Source organism: Myxine glutinosa, chromosome 1, assembly GCF_964187855.1.
Source record: "Myxine glutinosa chromosome 1, kmMyxGlut1.1, whole genome shotgun sequence".
Classification (NCBI taxonomy): Eukaryota; Metazoa; Chordata; class Myxini; order Myxiniformes; family Myxinidae; genus Myxine; species Myxine glutinosa.
In genome coordinates this window covers 348,781,912-348,799,847 of record NC_136261.1, presented here as the reverse complement: position 1 = coordinate 348,799,847, position 17,936 = coordinate 348,781,912, and the positions used below count along the sequence as shown (strand labels likewise).

The 17,936-nt window shown below is 45.6% G+C and overlaps 2 protein-coding genes across 6 annotated transcripts in view; one reads left to right on the top strand and one right to left on the bottom strand.

The window, feature by feature from the left end:
• Positions 1-3,587, top strand: part of LOC137419086 (phospholipid scramblase 1-like) — a 46,576-nt gene extending 42,989 nt beyond the window's left edge. For all 5 annotated transcript variants that reach the window (XM_078769898.1, XM_078769899.1, XM_078769896.1 and 2 more), the window contains exon 8: positions 582-3,587. In XM_078769898.1, coding sequence (XP_078626024.1) covers positions 582-614 — 33 coding nt within the window. In that variant the 3' untranslated portion in view covers positions 615-3,587. The remainder of the gene's footprint in view (positions 1-581) is intronic.
• Positions 3,588-10,790: 7,203 nt separating this feature from the next.
• On the bottom strand, positions 10,791-11,414 carry LOC144892700 (protein FAM200C-like). The gene has a single exon (XM_078780925.1). It carries the CDS (start codon positions 11,412-11,414, stop codon positions 10,791-10,793), a length of 624 nt encoding a protein of 207 aa, XP_078637051.1.
• Positions 11,415-17,936: the final 6,522 nt, after the last annotated feature.

The following is a 17,936-nucleotide window of genomic DNA, read 5'->3' as shown; positions in this document are numbered from 1 at the left end:
AAGCCAGAAAGGCATGGTTTAAAACAGGGGAAGGTGGTGAAGCAGTTGGCATTGGGTGAGGTGTATCTGACCGGTGCAGCTGATAAACAAACAAAAAAACTAGAAGGCACTAAGTGGAGAGCATACCTCCGCCTGATTGGCCATGTCACTCGATGGTGAAGAATCACTTTAAAAATTCTACAAGCTGGATCCGGATCTTCACCAAAATTGAATCGATTCTTCCTTGTCACACACCCAATCTGTCCACCAAATTTGGTCCAAATCCATCCATAACTTTTTGAGATATCCTGCTATGTATCGTTTTTTGCCCTGTCTCCCAATGGTGAAGAATCGCTTAAAAAATTCTATTAGCCGGATCCGGATCTTCACCAAAATCTAAGCATTTCGTCCTTGTCACATACGCTACATCTTGCCAAATTTCGTCCGAATCCGTCCACAACTTTTTGAGATATTTTGTTCACAAACGGACAAGCAGGGGTGAAAACATAACCACCATCCACCTTTGTTGGCGGATGTAATGAACTTCCCTTTGATTCTGCATTGTTTGTTTTTCTTCTTCTGTTCCCCTTTCCCTGGTACAGGATTACACTCGGTTTGAAAATGTCGACAAATAAAGTAATTAGCACGTGGATCGCACATCATAGTTGATGATGAAACTTCATGCATGCACTGGGAGGTTGGTGTTTTCATATGTTTGCAGTGATTTCCTGTCTTATTTTGCTGCACATCTGGGGTGTAGTTTTAATCCTTTGTTTGTGATATTTTATGCTTGTATCTACCTCTGAAATTTATTGAATGAAATTTATTTGACCACTTGTGTAGTTTATCTTTCTTTCTTTTTTTTAAAAATACTTGGCCTAAGGCTCGTAATGGAGCTGGCACACACACGGACATACGGACGAGACAAACTGAGCTTTGGGGAAATGCCGTCACTTCCTGGGATACTCGGTACCAGCGACGTCATAACAATGGCGCCACTTTTCTCATCGTACTCAGCAGGGTATTTCCTCCTCCCCATGGATGCCAGCTGATGGGGATTGTCCGTGCTCTATCCTTTTCAAGCAAGAAAGCAGCACATACCATTTTTTTAAAGTCTTTGGTATGACTTGAACCGGTCCAAACCGGATGGGTGTTTTTTAGGAGACACCATCTCCTTACTGGATGGCTTTTTGCTCCCTATGGAAGCTCATCCACCCTTTGCCAGGTGCTGTCTTTGGTCCTGGTAGTGTCACAGTCTCCTTCCCCACTACCAATGCCAGTGAGTGAGGAAGGGAGGGAGTGTGGGGGAGTTGGTGGATATTTTTACTGTTGCATCAGAGGATATGGTGTGCTGTCTACTTGCAAATACCAATTCGATGCCACGATTGACCAGCTGTATCAGCAACAGATAGCCGCAGAATACCAAGTTAAAGGGATGAGAGCAGGGCAGCTGACTCGATGCATTGGCATGTTCAGCAGCAGGATGCTGGAAGTGAGTTGCTTTGAGTCCTCCAATTAGACCTTGGCCTGAATAGCCCGATGCGTTCACCAAACCTGATGCCAGGGGAGGTCTTTTGATACAAAAGATGGGGCTTAGCCAGATCCCAAACCAGACAGATCCCAAGCCAGACAAAAGACCAGATCCCAAAAATTAGGTCAAAAGCTTAGCCAATGAGAAGTTAGCTACTTTTGGACCTTTAACTAACTAGTCTTTTCATCGAGGGTATTGTTTTTATTGTTTTCAAGACCATTTCATTTGATTGCTCCTGATTTGATTATTACTCCCCTAACGGTTTCACCGGGGAGAACTATAGGTTTGCTGTCTGTCCATCTGTCCGTGGTTTTCCAGACTTTCCGCCCTTGTCTTTTAGCATGTTGAACTGAAACTTGGTACATGGCTTTTGTGGAAGTGTAAAATTTATCAAATCAAGTAATTTCTATGAGCTCCAACCTGCTCTCCTAGTGTGCAAGTTTTTTGTGGTTTCCATGCAGAAGTTGGGATTTCCTTCAGTTGGCAAGTCATCTCCGACACTGACCAAATTCGTTTGCTCGAGAAAAGTAAAATTCTTAGCAGAGGCAATGGTAGATCACATATTGTCATGGCAAAATCATTTTATGACTGAGGGTAATATGATTACAAATAGGGTTTTTGGAAATAATGTAATGTTAGATCGAGTATGTCTTATTGAGTTATAGAAGCAAATTGAAGCAAAAGATATTGTCTTCTTGGTAAATAATTATATCGTACAAACTAGCAGCTGATAACACCATGTCTGACCAGCTGACTGAAGTAATTAGCATCCACTGAATTGCTTTACAAATCCCTTTGTGCTTATAAAACTAGTGAATAATCGACTCGGTACAAAGTCTAAGCTAAACATTGTATTGATAAGTCAATGCAAAATACTTGGTAATTATTTTGCAGAGTTGGGCAAAGAGTTCCCGTTGGACAATGGAAGGTGGATGATTTGCTTTGCACTGGCCGATGGGGGATGGGCCCACTGCACTTTCTTTCTATTTATCTAATAGATAGTTTTATGAAATTGTCAGCATTCTCAGTAAAATCTTTCAAAAGAACGATAATTAAACACTGAATCAAATAGCTTATTAGTGTTTGATAAAGGTTAGTCTAAAGTATAAAATCCTATAAAAATCCATGTAGGCTAGCTCTCTCTGGCTCTCTGATCCAATATCTTCTCGGTAAAGATCTTTTTGTGGGATTGCAGTATATAGGTTCATACCTCTTATATATGATTTTGACTTATGAGGGAAAAGATGAGTTTGCAGATTGAAAAAGGATGTGGTTGTCATAGCTACTGAGTGACCTTTTGATTAAATAAGGACTTTCTTATTGCATGCTTGTTTTTTATTGATTTCTGAATATTAAACCATAATGTTATGAAACAAAAAAACGTTATGTAAATGTCCCTGCAATGGCGTTATAAAACGTTGCTGCAAAGTTATAATAACGTTAACGCAACGTTATGATTGATTGAACCTTGACGCCGAAGAGTCTCGAATAACACATCTATCTCATTAAAGAATTTGAAAATGCAGACCTGCTCTCAGCGGGGAGTACTCTCATCTCAATATTTCACTCGACCAATCACATTGTATCCCCCGATCCTTTCTCCCACCCACCCAAACTTTGCCCAACCAATCCTACTGCTCTCCTCCCCTCTCTTCGCTCCTCCCCCCTCCACTTGCTCCTCCCACTTCAAATTGTATAAAGTCAGGACTGACGTCAAAATATAAGGATATCACTGGATTTGTAAGATGTTGGTTTGTTGTACTTTAGGATTTTCACTAGGTTTGTAATGCTGTAAATGTTGTACTTAGGATGTTTTACTTGGCTGGTCGATTCTGTATGGTTACACTGTATGTTGACTGTATACTTTGCATGCTACTGTATCTCTATGATGTTTCCTTTGATGTACATCTCTACTGTACCAGGATTTCACTTGGGACCTTCTGTGAATCTTGCAATGTAATTTGTGAATTGTAATATGCTCTTCTATGGTTTGATAAAGGTTGTTGTTTCTTGCTGTGTATTTCCTTGTAGACAAAGTGTTATCCTCCTCAGGAATTAAAATTTGTGATTCATCTTCTGACAAGGTTGTGGACATTGAATTTCTTGATTCATCTATTACGTACTACTGTCTAAAAAATATCCCTATCACTTTACTATCTTACACTCCTCACAATAAGTTAGGGATATTGGCAGGTTCTTCGGTGTGGTTGATTTTGTGTATTAGTTATGTTGATAAAGTTGCTGGTCATAATTCTATGATTATTGAGTGTGAAAAAACACAGCATTCTTGATTCAATACCCTAACCCCTATAAAAAAAAAAAAACTCACTCCCACAATATCCCTAACTTATTGTGAGTAGTGTACTATAATTCACCAAATGTCTGCCTGTCCGTCTGTTCCTAGGTACCACAAAAACGTCGGAACCGATCGCAACAAAATTTTGGGTGGGTAATCCTGGGACCCCCTAGAGTAAAATAGGCTATATTTTTCCAATTTTTTTTTCCAGTTTTTCCAAACACGATGGAATATTTACCGATATGAACAGTGATGTGGCTTTTATTGAAATTCTACAAATACTGTTTATATTTTGAGGATTTGCGTGTGATATGATTTAACGGATGTTTATATAAATCGTTTAAAACATAAAAAGCCTTCAATTTCCGATATTTTGACTTTTCATGTGGGCCTCCCAATTGAAGCTCCGCCCTCGCGTGGGTACCGTTGCTTGTGATACTAATTCACCAAATGTCCGTCCTGTCTGTCCGTCTCTGTGCATTCCCAGGTACCGCAAAAATGGCTGAATCGATCGCAACAAAATTTTGGGTGGGTAATCCTGGGACCCCCTGGAGTAAAATAGGCTATATTGGTTTTCCAATTTTTTTCCAATTTTTCCAAACACGATGGAATAATATTTACCGATATGAACAGTGATGTGGCTTTTATTGAAATTCTACAAATACTGTTTAGATTTTGATGATTTGCGTGTGATATGATTCAACGGATGTTTACATAAATCGTTTAAAACAAAAAAGCCTTCAATTTCCGATATTTTGCCTTTTCATTTGGGCCTCCCAATTGAAGCCCTGCCCATAGGGCGGGCACCGTTGCTAGTGATAATTCACCAAATGTCTGGGTCTGTCCGTCCGTTCCCATGTACCGCAAAAACGGCTGAATCGATCGCAACGATATTTTGGGTGGGTAATCCTGGGACCCCCTGGAGTAAAATAGGTTATATCGTTTTTCCAATTTCAGCTTTGGTCTCCAGCATTTTCAGATTTGGAGTCCCGCCTAACGTGATTGTCCCGGATACCGCAAAAACGGCTGCACCGATCGCAACGATACACCTCCATGCCCGTGGGATTCCCACGGGTGACCCCATTAGTTATGATAGTTTACAGATGGTCCTCAACACCAGACAGGAAATCAGAGCCAATCTTGCTTTATGGGGTTGGTGTTTGGCACGTATCCCCACTTATGGGTTCTGAACACACACACAGACCTCTTATTGGCTGATCTGTGCTGCTCATGAATATATCATTGTACCATCCTGACAGCGAGATACAGATAGGCCTTTGTAGGCATGCTTGAAAATTATTTTGGGTCAGCTTCACCTCGGCCATGCTCTCCGCCTGTACCCAAGGTTAGGCTGAGGTGAAACTATTGCCGGAGAGTGCTGTTGCATTTTTGTGCCATAACTGCCCTGTCCGAAATACTGTTGGGAAAGCAATGGCAAACCACCAAGTATAACCCTTGCTCAGGAAGCTGCTTTGGTGGCACCGAAGCTCAGTAACGAATATGATGCATCAGATATCAAATATAACCCCCGCTCTTGCAGGGAAAATGGCCTTAAAATGCATGTTGTTGTTGTTGTAGATATCAAATATAAGTGACAACTGAATAGCAAAAAGCAAAAAATACTCTAAAGGAAGTTAAAGCCGCTTAAAAAGGATAGAGCATAGACATGTAGAGAGGAGTGGGAGATGGAGCGGGATGTGAGGGGAGTGGCGGAGGGAGTGGGGAAGGGAGCAGGATGTGAGGGGGGTGGCGGAGGGAGTGGGGAAGGGAGCAGGATGTGAGGGGGGTGTGGGATGAGGGGAATGAGGGAAAGACAGGAGTGGGATGTGGAGGAGGGAGCGGGATGTGAAGGGAGCGGGATGTGAGGGGAGTGGGGGAAAGACGGGAGTGGGAAAGGAAGCGGGATGTGAGGGGAGTGGGAAAGGAAGCGGGATGTGAGGGGAGTGGGAAAGGAAGCGGGATGTGAGGAGTGGGGAAGGAAGCGGGATGTGAGGGGAGGGGGGGGGGGGAGACGGGAGTGGGGGGAGGAAGTGGGATGTGAGGGGAGAGACAGGGGACTGATTTTGCACGACCTACAATGTTTTAGCAGAACAGGTCCAGTTGAGGCAAACTGGGCATCTGTTATCACAGGCCCAAATACCGTTATTGTGAAGGGTGGGCCTGGTGACTCGCTGCGAGATTACGAACGTCTGGCTCCATCTCAGTGAGGTAGAGATGCAGATCGCCCTCTTGGTAATGTCAAGGCGGTTTCGATACTTGGTCAGCAGCACCATCACGGTGCTGAACCCTCTTTCAACGAGGTATGATGTGGGGAACGCCATAGGCAGCAGTTCTGCATCTGTCCACATTGCGGGGTATTCGCCCCGCTCCAGAATCCAGAATTTGCCGTATTCATGCGTGAATATTGCCTTCGCCTCATCATCATTGTGGAGGTTGATAATTTCGTCCTGTAATTCGCGCTTCACATCTTGAATGTCACATTTGAATGGGTTGATCACCCATGCTGGCACCGACATTTCTAGCATGTCTCTGAAACGCTGCTCCATCTCTCCACGAATCTTCTCAAGGTGATTGCAATAAACGAGCAGCTCTTGTTTTTTTTTTGTTTGTTTGTTTTTTGGTATACTGAATCGAGGCTCGTGAAAGAGCTGACATTTACTTTACAAACAAATCAACCAGACAAACAAAATATATAACAAGTAAAGATACATTCAAAGTACACCGTACACCGCCTAATTAATCGATTAAATGATTTATCAATAAATCAAAAATATCCTTGATAGCTACATCACTTGGTCACTGTCATGTCCAAATATTAGCTTCCCAGCTCAAAAGGTGCCTGAGATATTGGCCAAATGAGAAAGAAAATAAATAAATGATTAATAATGAAAATAAATAAATAATAATCATAACAAAATTAAATTATTAATCAATTCGGTCAGAGAACACATAAACTACCACTATTTCATCAGAATCTGTAACTTAAAAAAAAAAATTTTTTTTGTCATTAATCGAATAATTAAATAATTAATCGATTCATTGATTAATTAATAAATCAAAAATAGCCTTTGCAGCCAAATCATCTGGTCATTGGCATGTTCAAATATCAGCTTCCTAACTCAAAAGGTGCCTGAGTTAATGGTCAGAAGAGAAAGGAAATTTGATTAATTAAATAAGTACTTAATTAATCGCTAATAATAAAATAACTCCTCAATTAATTGATTAATCAAAAAACAAAAAATACAGTTTTTGACAAGACTTGCTCACTGTTGTCCCAAAATTTCAGCTTCCTATCTCAAAGGATGGCTGAGATAGCGCCCGGACAAACAAACAAACAAGTACAGATACATTCAAAGTACACCGCCCCCGTGCCAAATAATTAAATATCCTACAGCGCGGCATTGCCGGGGCGCCTCTGGCGCCCGGCAATACCACAGTGCACCTCATAGAGGCTGCATTGGGAGGGAGAGGTGTACGCTAATTGATTGATTAATTGTATAATTGAAATCAATAAAAGATTATCACAAAATATTTTCTTAATCAATTGGCTAATAGCATAACTAAACCACAAGTGCTTCATCCGAAGATGTATCTTTTAGAAATTTAATTAAAGAAGTCAATAATAAAAAATTAAATAATTAATTGATTAATCAATAAATTAATCAATTAATCAATAAATAATTAATCGATTAAATGATTAATCAATAAATCAAAAATATCCTTGATAGCCACATCACTTGGTCACTGTCATGTCCAAATATTAGCTTTCCAGCTCAAAAGGTACCTGAGATATTGGCCAAATGAGAAAGAAAATAAATAAATGATTAATAATGAAAATAAATAAATAATAATCATTAAAAAATTAAATTATTAATCAATTCGGTCACAGAACACATAAACCACCATTTCATCAGAATCTGTAACTGAAAAAAAATAAATTTTTTTTAGTACTTAATCGAATAATTAAATAATTAATCGATTAATTGATTAATCAATAAATCAAAAATAGCCTTTGCAGCCAAATCACCTGGTCATTGGCATGTCCAAATATCAGCTTCCTAACTCAAAAGGTGCCTGAGTTAATGGTCAGAAGAGAAAGGAAATTTGATTAATTAAATAAGTACTTAATTAAATAAACCACCTTTAGAGGCTTTACTTAATTAATCGCGAATAATTAAATAACTCCTCAATTTATTGATTAATCAAAAAACCAAAAATACCGTTTTTGACAAAGGACTTGCTCACTATTGTGCCGAAATTTCAGCTTCCTAGCTCAAAGGATGGCTGAGATATCGTCCGGACAAACAAACAAACAAACAAGAAAGCAAGAAAACAAACAACGAGAGTGAAAACTGAGTACTCTCTTTCAGCGTGCGTCACTGCCGAGCCCCCTTCGGTGCCCAGCAATGACGATTTGCAATGCCTGGAGACGGCATAGGAAAGGTGCGGTGTACAACAAACAAACAAACAAACAAACAAGAAAGCAAGACAAGTACACATACATTCAAAGTACACCGCCCCCATGCCAAATAATTAAATATCCTACAGCGCGGCATTGCCGGGGCGCCTCTGGCGCCCGGCAATACCGCAGTGCGGCTCATTGAGGCTGCATTGGGAAGGAGAGGTGTACACTAATTGATTGATTAATTGTATAATTAAAATCAATAAAAGATTATCACAAAATATTTTCATAATCAATTGGCTAATCGCATAACTAAACCACTAGTGCTTCATCCGAAGATGTATCTTTTAGAAATTTAATGAAATAAGTCATTTATAAAAAATTAAATAATTAATTGATTACTCAATAAATAATTAATCGATTAATCAATAAATAATTAATAGATGAAATGATTAATCAATAAATCAAAAATATCCCTCATAGCCACATCACTTGGTCACTGTCATGTCCAAATATTAGCTTCCCAGCTCAAAAGGTGCCTGAGATATTGGCCAAATGAGAAAGAAAATAAATAAATGATTAATAATGAAAATAAATAAATAATAATCATAAAAAAATTAAATTATTAATCAATTCGGTCACAGAACACAGAAACCACCACCATTTCATCAGAATCTGTAACTGAAAAAAAAAATTTTTTTTAAGTAATTAATCGAATAATTAAATAATTAATCGATTAATTGATTAATTAATAAATCAAAAATAGCCTTTGCAGCCAAATTACCTGGTCATTGGCATGTCCAAATATCAGCTTCCTAACTCAAAAGGTGCCTGAGTTAATGGTCAGAAGAGAAAGGAAATTTGATTAATTAAATAAGTACTTAATTAATCGCTAATAATTAAATAACTCCTCAATTTATTGATTAATCAAAAAACAAAAAATAGCGTTTTTGACAAAGCACTTGCTCACTATTGTGCCGAAATTTCAGCTTCCTAGCTCAAAGGATGGCTGAAATATCATCCGGACAAACAAACAAACAAGCAAGAAAACAAACAACGAGAGTGAAAACTGAGTTCTCTCTTTCAGCGTGCGTCACTGCCGAGCCCCCTTCGGTGCCCGGCAATGACGATTTGCAATGCCTGGAGACGGTATAGGAAAGGTGCGGTGTACAAAAACAAACAACCAGAGTGAAAACTGAGTACTCCCTTTCAGCGTGCGTCACTGCCGAGCCCCCTTCGGTGCCCAGCAATGACGATTTGCAATGCCTGGAGATGGCATAGGAAAGGAGCGGTGTACAAAAAGAGGGAGCGGAAGACAAGAGAATGGGAAGCACGCAAACACTTGAGAGCACACAACATTTAAGAGCAGGGAGATGTGTGGGAGGGAGAGGGCTTGGGGGGAGGAGGCGTGGGAAGGGGGGGGGGGGGGGTGGTGGGAGAAGTATAAAACGCAAGGACTTCCAGGACAGAAGTTGGTATTTCAAAAAGTGGAATTGGGGTGAAATTATCGGGGATAGAAAAGATCAAGGTTTTGGATGGGGGAAGATAAGAGATGGTGGTGAACAGCTGTTTTAAAGACCTGGAGGGTGGAGTGGGATTGAAGAGAGTGAGGGAGTTTGTTCCAGAGGTGGGAGAAAAGAGGAATGAAGGAGTGACGGTGAGCAGAGAGTCTTGATTTTGGCAGTTTAACTGGTTGCAGGCAGATCTTGTGCGACCTGTAGGAATATTTGCGGGACATAGCCCAGAGAGAGCTGGGGGGGGGGGGGGCAAGGCCAGAGAGGAGTCGGTAGAAGACGGAAAGACCACCAACCTGCCTGCGGTGAGTGAGTGAGAGGCCCTTGGAGTTAGCTTCATCGCGGGAGATTCCAATGATTCTGAATGCTTTGCTTTCAACAGCGTGAAGATGAGCTAGGTGTGAGGCAGGAGCACCAGCCCAGAGGGGAGAGCAGTATTCCATTGAGCTGCAGATGAAAGCCTTGTACATGGTGAGGAGCTCAGGTGTGCCAAGGAATGACTTCGCACGACGGAGAATGCCCAGTCAGCGACTGGCTTTGGAGGCCAGATTTGAAATGTGGTTTTCCCAGGAAAGATCATGGCAGATAGTGAGACCCAAAAGTTTGAGTGACAGAACTTCTTGGAGAGGATTATTCAGAAAGTAGATGGGAGGGTTGTCCAGTCGGTCTTTTCGGAGAGACATCGTAAGAGTGTGAGATTTGTCAGGATTGAAAGACATGTTCCACTTGTTTGCCCAGTCTGTGATTTTGTCCAGGTCTGCAGAGAGTGAGGAGGCTGCAGACTGCCGATCTGAGGGATGAAGAATGGAGCGACAGAGAGTAGAGTCATCAGCAAAGAGACAGAAGTTTCCTCTTCATCAGAAACAGCAGTTTCCTTTGCCAACCGGGGAAAGTGGTACATATCTCTGCGGCCGAGGGTTTCCCTGTGCAGAGTCGCCTTGGTTACGAATGCGCCAATCACTTTCTTTGCTTTAATCAGCGTCATATGGTCACCCTGGAGTTGTTTGTTGACATCATTCAGTATGCTGAATATGTCCGTGAGGTAAGCCACATCATGCTCAATCGCATTCACTTTCTCCGATAGCTCCGTATCATGTTTCCGATAGAAACTCGACCACTGTTGAGGAAACGGGTCAAACAAGTGCCTTTGGACAACCATCGAACTTCGGTGTGCAACAGGAGCCGCTCGAATGCCTCATCATTCTCCTGGCAAAGATGACGAAACAGCCGATCATGCAGAGATGACACCTTGATTTTATTCACTGCTTTGATTACTGTTTGGAGTGATGTATGAAGTCTGATGCTGAGAGCTTTTGCTACAAGATGCTGGCGGTGCACGACACAGTGAATGGCGAACACGGACGGTACCTGGTTCTTCAGAAGCGCAATAAAACCACGCTGGCGACCAACCATCGCTGGTGCCCCGTCCGTCGCGCAAGCGAGAATGTTCTCCATCGGTATGTTCTTATCAGTAAAGTACTTCTCCAACGTTTGGAAGATGGAAGAACCCTTCGTATCGGTCTGGAGAGAGCGGGCAAACAACATTTCTTCCACCATTTCCTGATCACGGATGAAGCGAACGTAGCAGAGTAACAAAGCTTCACTGTCACGCAAAGTGGACTCATCCAGCTGGATGGCGAAGTGTGTGCTTCTCAGCTCACTACACAGCTTATTTTCTACATCTGATGACATTTCATCAATCCGCCTGGCCACGGAATCATTGCTGAGCGCAATCGACGAAAGAACTGGATTCGGATCCTGGCCTATATCGGTTTTTATCACTCCCCAACAGCTGGTTTGATCAGCTGTTGTTCACTGTTCACTGTTCGCCGATTGAATACGGTTTTCCAGATCTGGCGATGAGCAATGACAGCTTATACGACGCTTCCAGTCCTTCATCCACGAGCTTTTGGCTGGCTTTGAACATCGTCGTTACCGTGGATCGCTTCTCAAATTTCTCTTTCAGCGATTGGAAATAGCTGACCTCTGCACGAGCCTTATCACTGTGCTTTTTACTCAGGTGCTCGCACAGTCGAGATGGTTTCATTGCTTCATTGGACAGCGTAATACCACACAACAAACACATCGGTAACTGTTTGTTCGTCGGAGATGGAATGAATCCATACTTGATGTATTCAACGGAATACTGACGACACTTTTTCTTTGATGTCGACATCTTGAAGCCGACCGGACGTGAAGCTTTTTTGAATAACGAAATCAACATGCCAAAATGTCAAAAGACTAACACCAGCGCTAACACTGACTGTTCATACCTTGCCCAATGTCTGTGCTGGCAAGGCCAGGCTGTAAAGTTGAACCAGGCACGTTGAATAGTCCAGCACGAATAGAGTGTATTATATCCCGTATAAAAATATTCTTGCAAGCCGATTGGTTGAAATGGCACCACGTGACAAAAATTAGTGTTGTACTATTGGCCGCATTGGCGGCCAATAGTATTTTGCTAGTGTCATACACTATCATGTTTGTTGCGTGAGCATGTATGGACAAGAAAATACCTACACGACATCAGCGAATATGTGATCATAAAAACCATGCGAAGGGGGAAAGAAGGTGGTCGTTGATTGGATGGCCAATTTGCCGAATGGCGCCGGGTAACCTGTTCAGACGGCGGGAAGCCCAATGAGCGCTCCAAATCGCCGCTGCTCCTCTAAATTGCCAGTGCCCCCCAAATCATTGCCAGCGCCCCCCTACCGCCCGTGGACTCTCGAGCGCCACCCTGAAAGTTCCCAGCGCCCACTGGGGGGTGGTAGGGACCACTTTGAGAACCTATAGGGTAACCCCTACATTCTAATGTTACTATCGTGTCAATTTGCAATATACAGCAATACCCCGTTTTACGCCATTTCGACCTACGTCAAATCCGACTTTACGCCACTCTTCTAGAGTAAATTTCAGTTCAGCGAACGTCATTATGTGCGACTTTACGTCACTCCTACATCATAATACCAATGCATACCAATACGAACGCATACCAACGAGCCAGCTGCTGATACAGGAGAAGGCGAAGTCTTTGTTTCAGGATCTTCTGAAGAAGTACCCGGAGGATAAGGACACAACCTTCGTTGCAAGCTCTGGATGGTTTGCACGCTTCAAACGGCGCTTCAGCTTGCACGATGTCAACATTCAGGGCGAAGCTGCAGCTGCCGACACCGTAGCCGCCGAGGAATTTCCTGCCACATTGAAGAAGATCATTGAGGACGAGGGATTCTTGCCCGAGCAGATCTTCAACGTCGACGAAACGGGCCTTTTTTGGAAGAGGATGCCCGACAGATCCTTTATCTCGAAGGAGGAGAAGACCATGCCAGGCTACAAAGTCGCGAAGGAGCGGCTAACGCTAATGCTTGGGGGTAATTGCACCGGCGACTTCACGCTGAAGCCGATCTTGGTGTATCATGCGGCGAACCCCTGGGCACTTAAGAACAACCCGAAGGCGTCTCTTCCCGTCATTTGGATGAATAGTATGAAGGCATGGGTAACCGTCATAATTTTTGAAGAATGGTTCATCAATCATTTCATCCTGGCTGTCAAGAGCTATTGTCGAGAGAAGAAAATTCAATTTAAATTGCTGCTGATTTTGGACAATGCACCTGGCCATCCCACTAACCTCGGTGATTTCGACCCCAATGCGAAGGTGGTGTACTTGCCACCCAACACCACATCGCTCATCCAGCCTATGGACCAGGGTGTGATAGCGCTTTTTAAGCGCTACTACCTCCGCCGCACTCTTCGTCAGGCTGTTGATGCAACGTCGGAGGAGGAAGGCATCAACATCTGGCAGTTTTGGAAAAACTATAACACCTACCAGGCAGTGCTTAACATCAATGCTGCATGGTTACGGTGTTTGTCTTCATTTTAAGGCATTTTTAAGGCATTATGCCCGGTTTACGTCAAAAACGAGTTACGTCACGGCTTATGGAACCAATTAATGACGTAGGCCGGGGTATTGCTGTAATATGATAACTCTTACATCAACTAGCAGAATACTCAAGTCCTGTGAACAATAATGTTAAAAGATAAATTAATTACAGATAAAACCACAGAATGGTAAATCATTTTGGTATAATTTTAATAAGGTACTGTAATTATTTATTTATAACTAAGGGTAATATAGTTAAATATATGGTGCTTTGAAATATCGTATTGGATTAGGTCTTCCCCAAATGATAAATTTATTCTGTACAATGTCGAATAATGATCCAGGAAATATTGTTGCGTTATGTTTTTTAAAATATAAAATGTTTTTAGAGTAAGTTGTAGAAAGATATTGATGTAAAGAGGAGGTTTTCAAGGTAAATAATATGACTGGCACCTGGTACCACGTTGTCTGACCCGGGAGAGACGTAAATTAGCATTCCAAGAACTTGTTTACCATTTCCATTGTTTGGTAAAACTAATTTCCATCAACACGATGTTCTGCATTTAATGCTTATTTGCCATTAGCAAGGCAAACTTGTTTTCATTGCGGCTGTAGTATTAACTCAGTATGGAGTATGTAACGAACATTGTTTGACAGTGAGATGCAAAATATTTTGTAAATTTTTGGTCAGGGTGGAGGGCCGGAGGGGTGTATTCCCTCCCACCCATGGAAGTAAATGGTTTTGCTTGCGTGACCTGTGGGGGATGGGATCCACATGTACCTTTCTTGCTTCACATACAAGTTAATCTTATGACTGAGTTTAAAAGTCTTGACAAATTGCGTATGGAATTGTCAATGCAGTCTTGTTTTTCAAAAACAAGACTAGGCAACAATTCAGAAATAAATACCTGTAATTGATGCAGTTGCATACAGGTTTGCTTCAGTAGGGGAGCTATCTCTGGCATTTTGAGTTAAAAAAAACTGTGTCAGGAGTTCCCAGTAATCTTTTTTCAAAGGCAATAATTAAAATTATAGATGTCTACTGAATTGTCAGGATAGTTAAATAACATGCAGGTTTGAAGTTATAACCTGAATCTCGGTGGATTGAAAAGTTCTAAGTTGTGATACTGAAATCCTGTGAAACAATAATGTTAAAGATGAATGAATTAGGGATACAGTCACGTGAAAAAGTAAGTACACCCCATGTAAAGTTTTGACTTTTTCAACATATTTCAACATGCAGCTATTTGATCTTCATTTCAACAATATTGATAGATAAAGGTGATATAATATAACAAATATCATGAAACATTTACATTTTGGAGTCCATTGTATAATTTAAATAAACATAAATGCAAATTTCGCATGTGGAAAAAGTAAGTACACCCCGACATTTATCACTACTTCAAATACCTAAAATAAGAATTCTCAACCGATCGCAAGACCGAGCCTCGACCCATTTTCTCTCTAGGCTTATCCTTCCTGGAGTGATCTCGGCCTTATGGCGTCTGCCTTAGACTCACACCCCCCTCCCCTGCCACTGCCAGCCGAACCCTCTACCCCATTGGTTCAACAATACCCTTGTTACTCCGGATCAATCGTCCATACTTTACAATTTCTCGTTTCGTGGCTTCAAGCACGGCGGCCGGCAGAGACGAATAAAACCTCGAGGGAGAGAGCTCAGAGCACAATTTGGAATCTCTTTTAAGCACAAAGACGGCGCCTCGACCCAGTAAGTACACCCCGACATTTATCACTACTTCAAATACCTAAAATAAGAATTCTCAACCGATCGCAAGACCGAGCCTCGACCCATTTTCTCTCTAGGCTTATCCTTCCCGGGAGCGCGGCGTTACGCGCGCTGCTTGCAAGCAAGGAGGAAGCGGACAAGCGCTAACTTATAAGCGTCTTTATTTCAGGAGCTCACTGTAACACTGGCGCGCTCCGGGCTGCGCGCCCGGTGTATATCATGAGGCCACGCCTACCCCTCGGGCGTGGCCACCGCCCACTTGGTGCGCGGAATGATGCCACCACGCCAGTGGGCTTTTGTGTCCGCCACACGCGCCCCCCCAGAATTCCCGCGCACCTGGAGGGCCAGTTTGCGGGGCAGACGAATGACCCGGCCAAAGCGCCCCCTGGCGATCGGCGGCGTCCGGGGTGCAGGGATGCCAGGTGGGATGCCCCTGGCTGCTCCTGGGATGGGTGCAGGACCGGGAGGCGGTGTGGCGGCGGGGCTGGGCGGTGCCGGGGGTCCGCCCACAGGGGGGCGGCCCTGACGTGGGGGTCGGGCCACTGGCGGTGGATGGTCCACGTCGAGGTGGGCCGGCTTGAGGCGGTCTACCGAAACGTGGTCAGGAGTACCGCCGATGTCCAGGGTGAAGTGCTTCGCCCCGGTCTCCAGCACGCGGAAAGGCCCGTCGTACGGGGGCCGCAGTGGTGTCCGGTGGGCATCGTGGTGGACGAAGACTTACTCCGCCGTGCGAAGCTCCGGGGCGACGTGCGTCGGTGGGTGCCCGTGGCATGCCGTTGGCACCGGGGCGAACCTCTGGGCGGTCTCTTGCAGAGCGGAGCGCTGCTGTGCCGCGGACCATGGTGCCGTGGAGTCGGGCAGGAACTTGCCCGGCACCCGCAGCGGTTGCCCGAAGACCAACTCCGCCGCGGATGCGCGCAGGTCCTCCTTGGGCGCCGTCCGGAGGCCCAGCAGGACCCAGGGGAGCCTGTCGACCCAGCCGCCGTCGCGGAGGGTGGCCCAGAGCGCGGCCTTCAATGAGCGGTGAAATCGCTCACACAGGCCGTTAGCCTGGGGGTGGTAGGCCGTGGTTCGGTGCAGCCGGACCCCGAGCCCCTGCGCGACCGCCCCCCAGAGCTCCGAGGTGAACTGGGGGCCGCGGTCGGACGAGATGTCTGAGGGGGCGCCGAACCGGGCGACCCAGGTGGCGATGAAAGCCTGCGCGACATCGGCCGCCGTTGTCGACGCCAAGGGCACGGCCTCCGGCCACCGGGTGGTGCGGTCCACCATGGTGAGGACGTAGGTGAAACCCCGCGAGGGGGGCAGAGGTCCCACCAGGTCCACGTGGACGTGGTCAAACCGGCGTTCCGGCACCGTGAACGGGGCCAACGGGGCCTGGGTGTGCCGGTGCACCTTGGCGCGCTGGCACACGAGGCACGTCCTGGCCCAGCCGCGGACGGCCTTCCGGAGGCCATGCCAGACGAACTTGTCGGCGATCAGCCTTTGGGAGGCCCTCGCGCCCGGGTGGGACAGGCCGTGGATGGCGTCAAACACCTGGCGCTGCCAGCCCGCGGGCACGATGGGGCGAGGACGCCTGAGGGAGACGTCACACAAGAGGGCCACGCCCGCGCCGTCGAACGGCACCTCGGTGACGCGGAGGCCCGTGACGGCGGTCCGCAAGGCCTGGACGTCGGGGTCAGCGGCCTGGTCCACTGCCATCCGGGCATAGTCGATGCCGAGGTGGACTGCGTGGGCGACGGCCCGGGAAAGGCAATCCGCCACCGGGTTGTCCTTCCCCGCGACGTGCTGGATGTCCGTCGTGTACTCGGACACGGCCGAGCGGTGACGCTGCTGCCGGGCCGACCACGGCTCGGTGACCTTGCCCATCGCGAAGATCAGCGGCTTGTGGTCGACGAAGGCAGTGAACGCCCGGCCCTCGAGCAGATGGCGGAAGTGCCTGACCGCCAAGTGAAGTCCGAGCAACTCGCGGTCGAAGGTACTGTAACGGCGTTCGGGCGGGCGAAGCTGCCGGCTAAAGAACGCCAGCGGTTGCCAAGCTCCACGCACCCATTGCTCGTGCACCGCGCCCACCGCGTAGTCCGAGGTATCGGTGGTGAGGGCGATCGGTGCATCGGGCGCCGGGTGCGCGAGCATGGTGGCGTTAGCCAAGGCGAGCTTCGCGCCCGTGAACGCCGTGTCCATCTGCTCGGTCCAGGTAACGTCGCCTTTGCCCGGCTTACCTCGGAGAGCTTCGTGCAGGGGGCGCAGGAGCTGGGCGATACGGGGCAGGAACCGATGGTAAAAGTTCACCATGCCCAGGAACTCCTGCAGCCCTCTGATCGTGCGGGGGCGCGGAAACCCCTTCACCGCCTCCACCTTGGCCGGCAGGGGGACGGCTCCGTGCCTGGTGACACGGTGCCCCAGAAAATCGATTGTGGCGGCGCCGAACCGGCACTTTGCGGGGTTCACAATCAGGCCATGCTGGCCCAGGCGTTCGAAGAGCGTGCGGAGGTGGTGTATGTGCTCTTCGCGGGACGCGCTTCATGCTCTGGCGACGAGGATATCGTCCAGGTAGACGTAGACAAAATCCAAGTCGTGCAGGACGCTG

Coding starts and splice junctions, on each gene's coding strand:
- LOC144892700 (XM_078780925.1), bottom strand. CDS start 11,414: ATGTCATCAGATGTAGAAAATAAGCTGTGTAGTGAGCTGAGAAGCACA.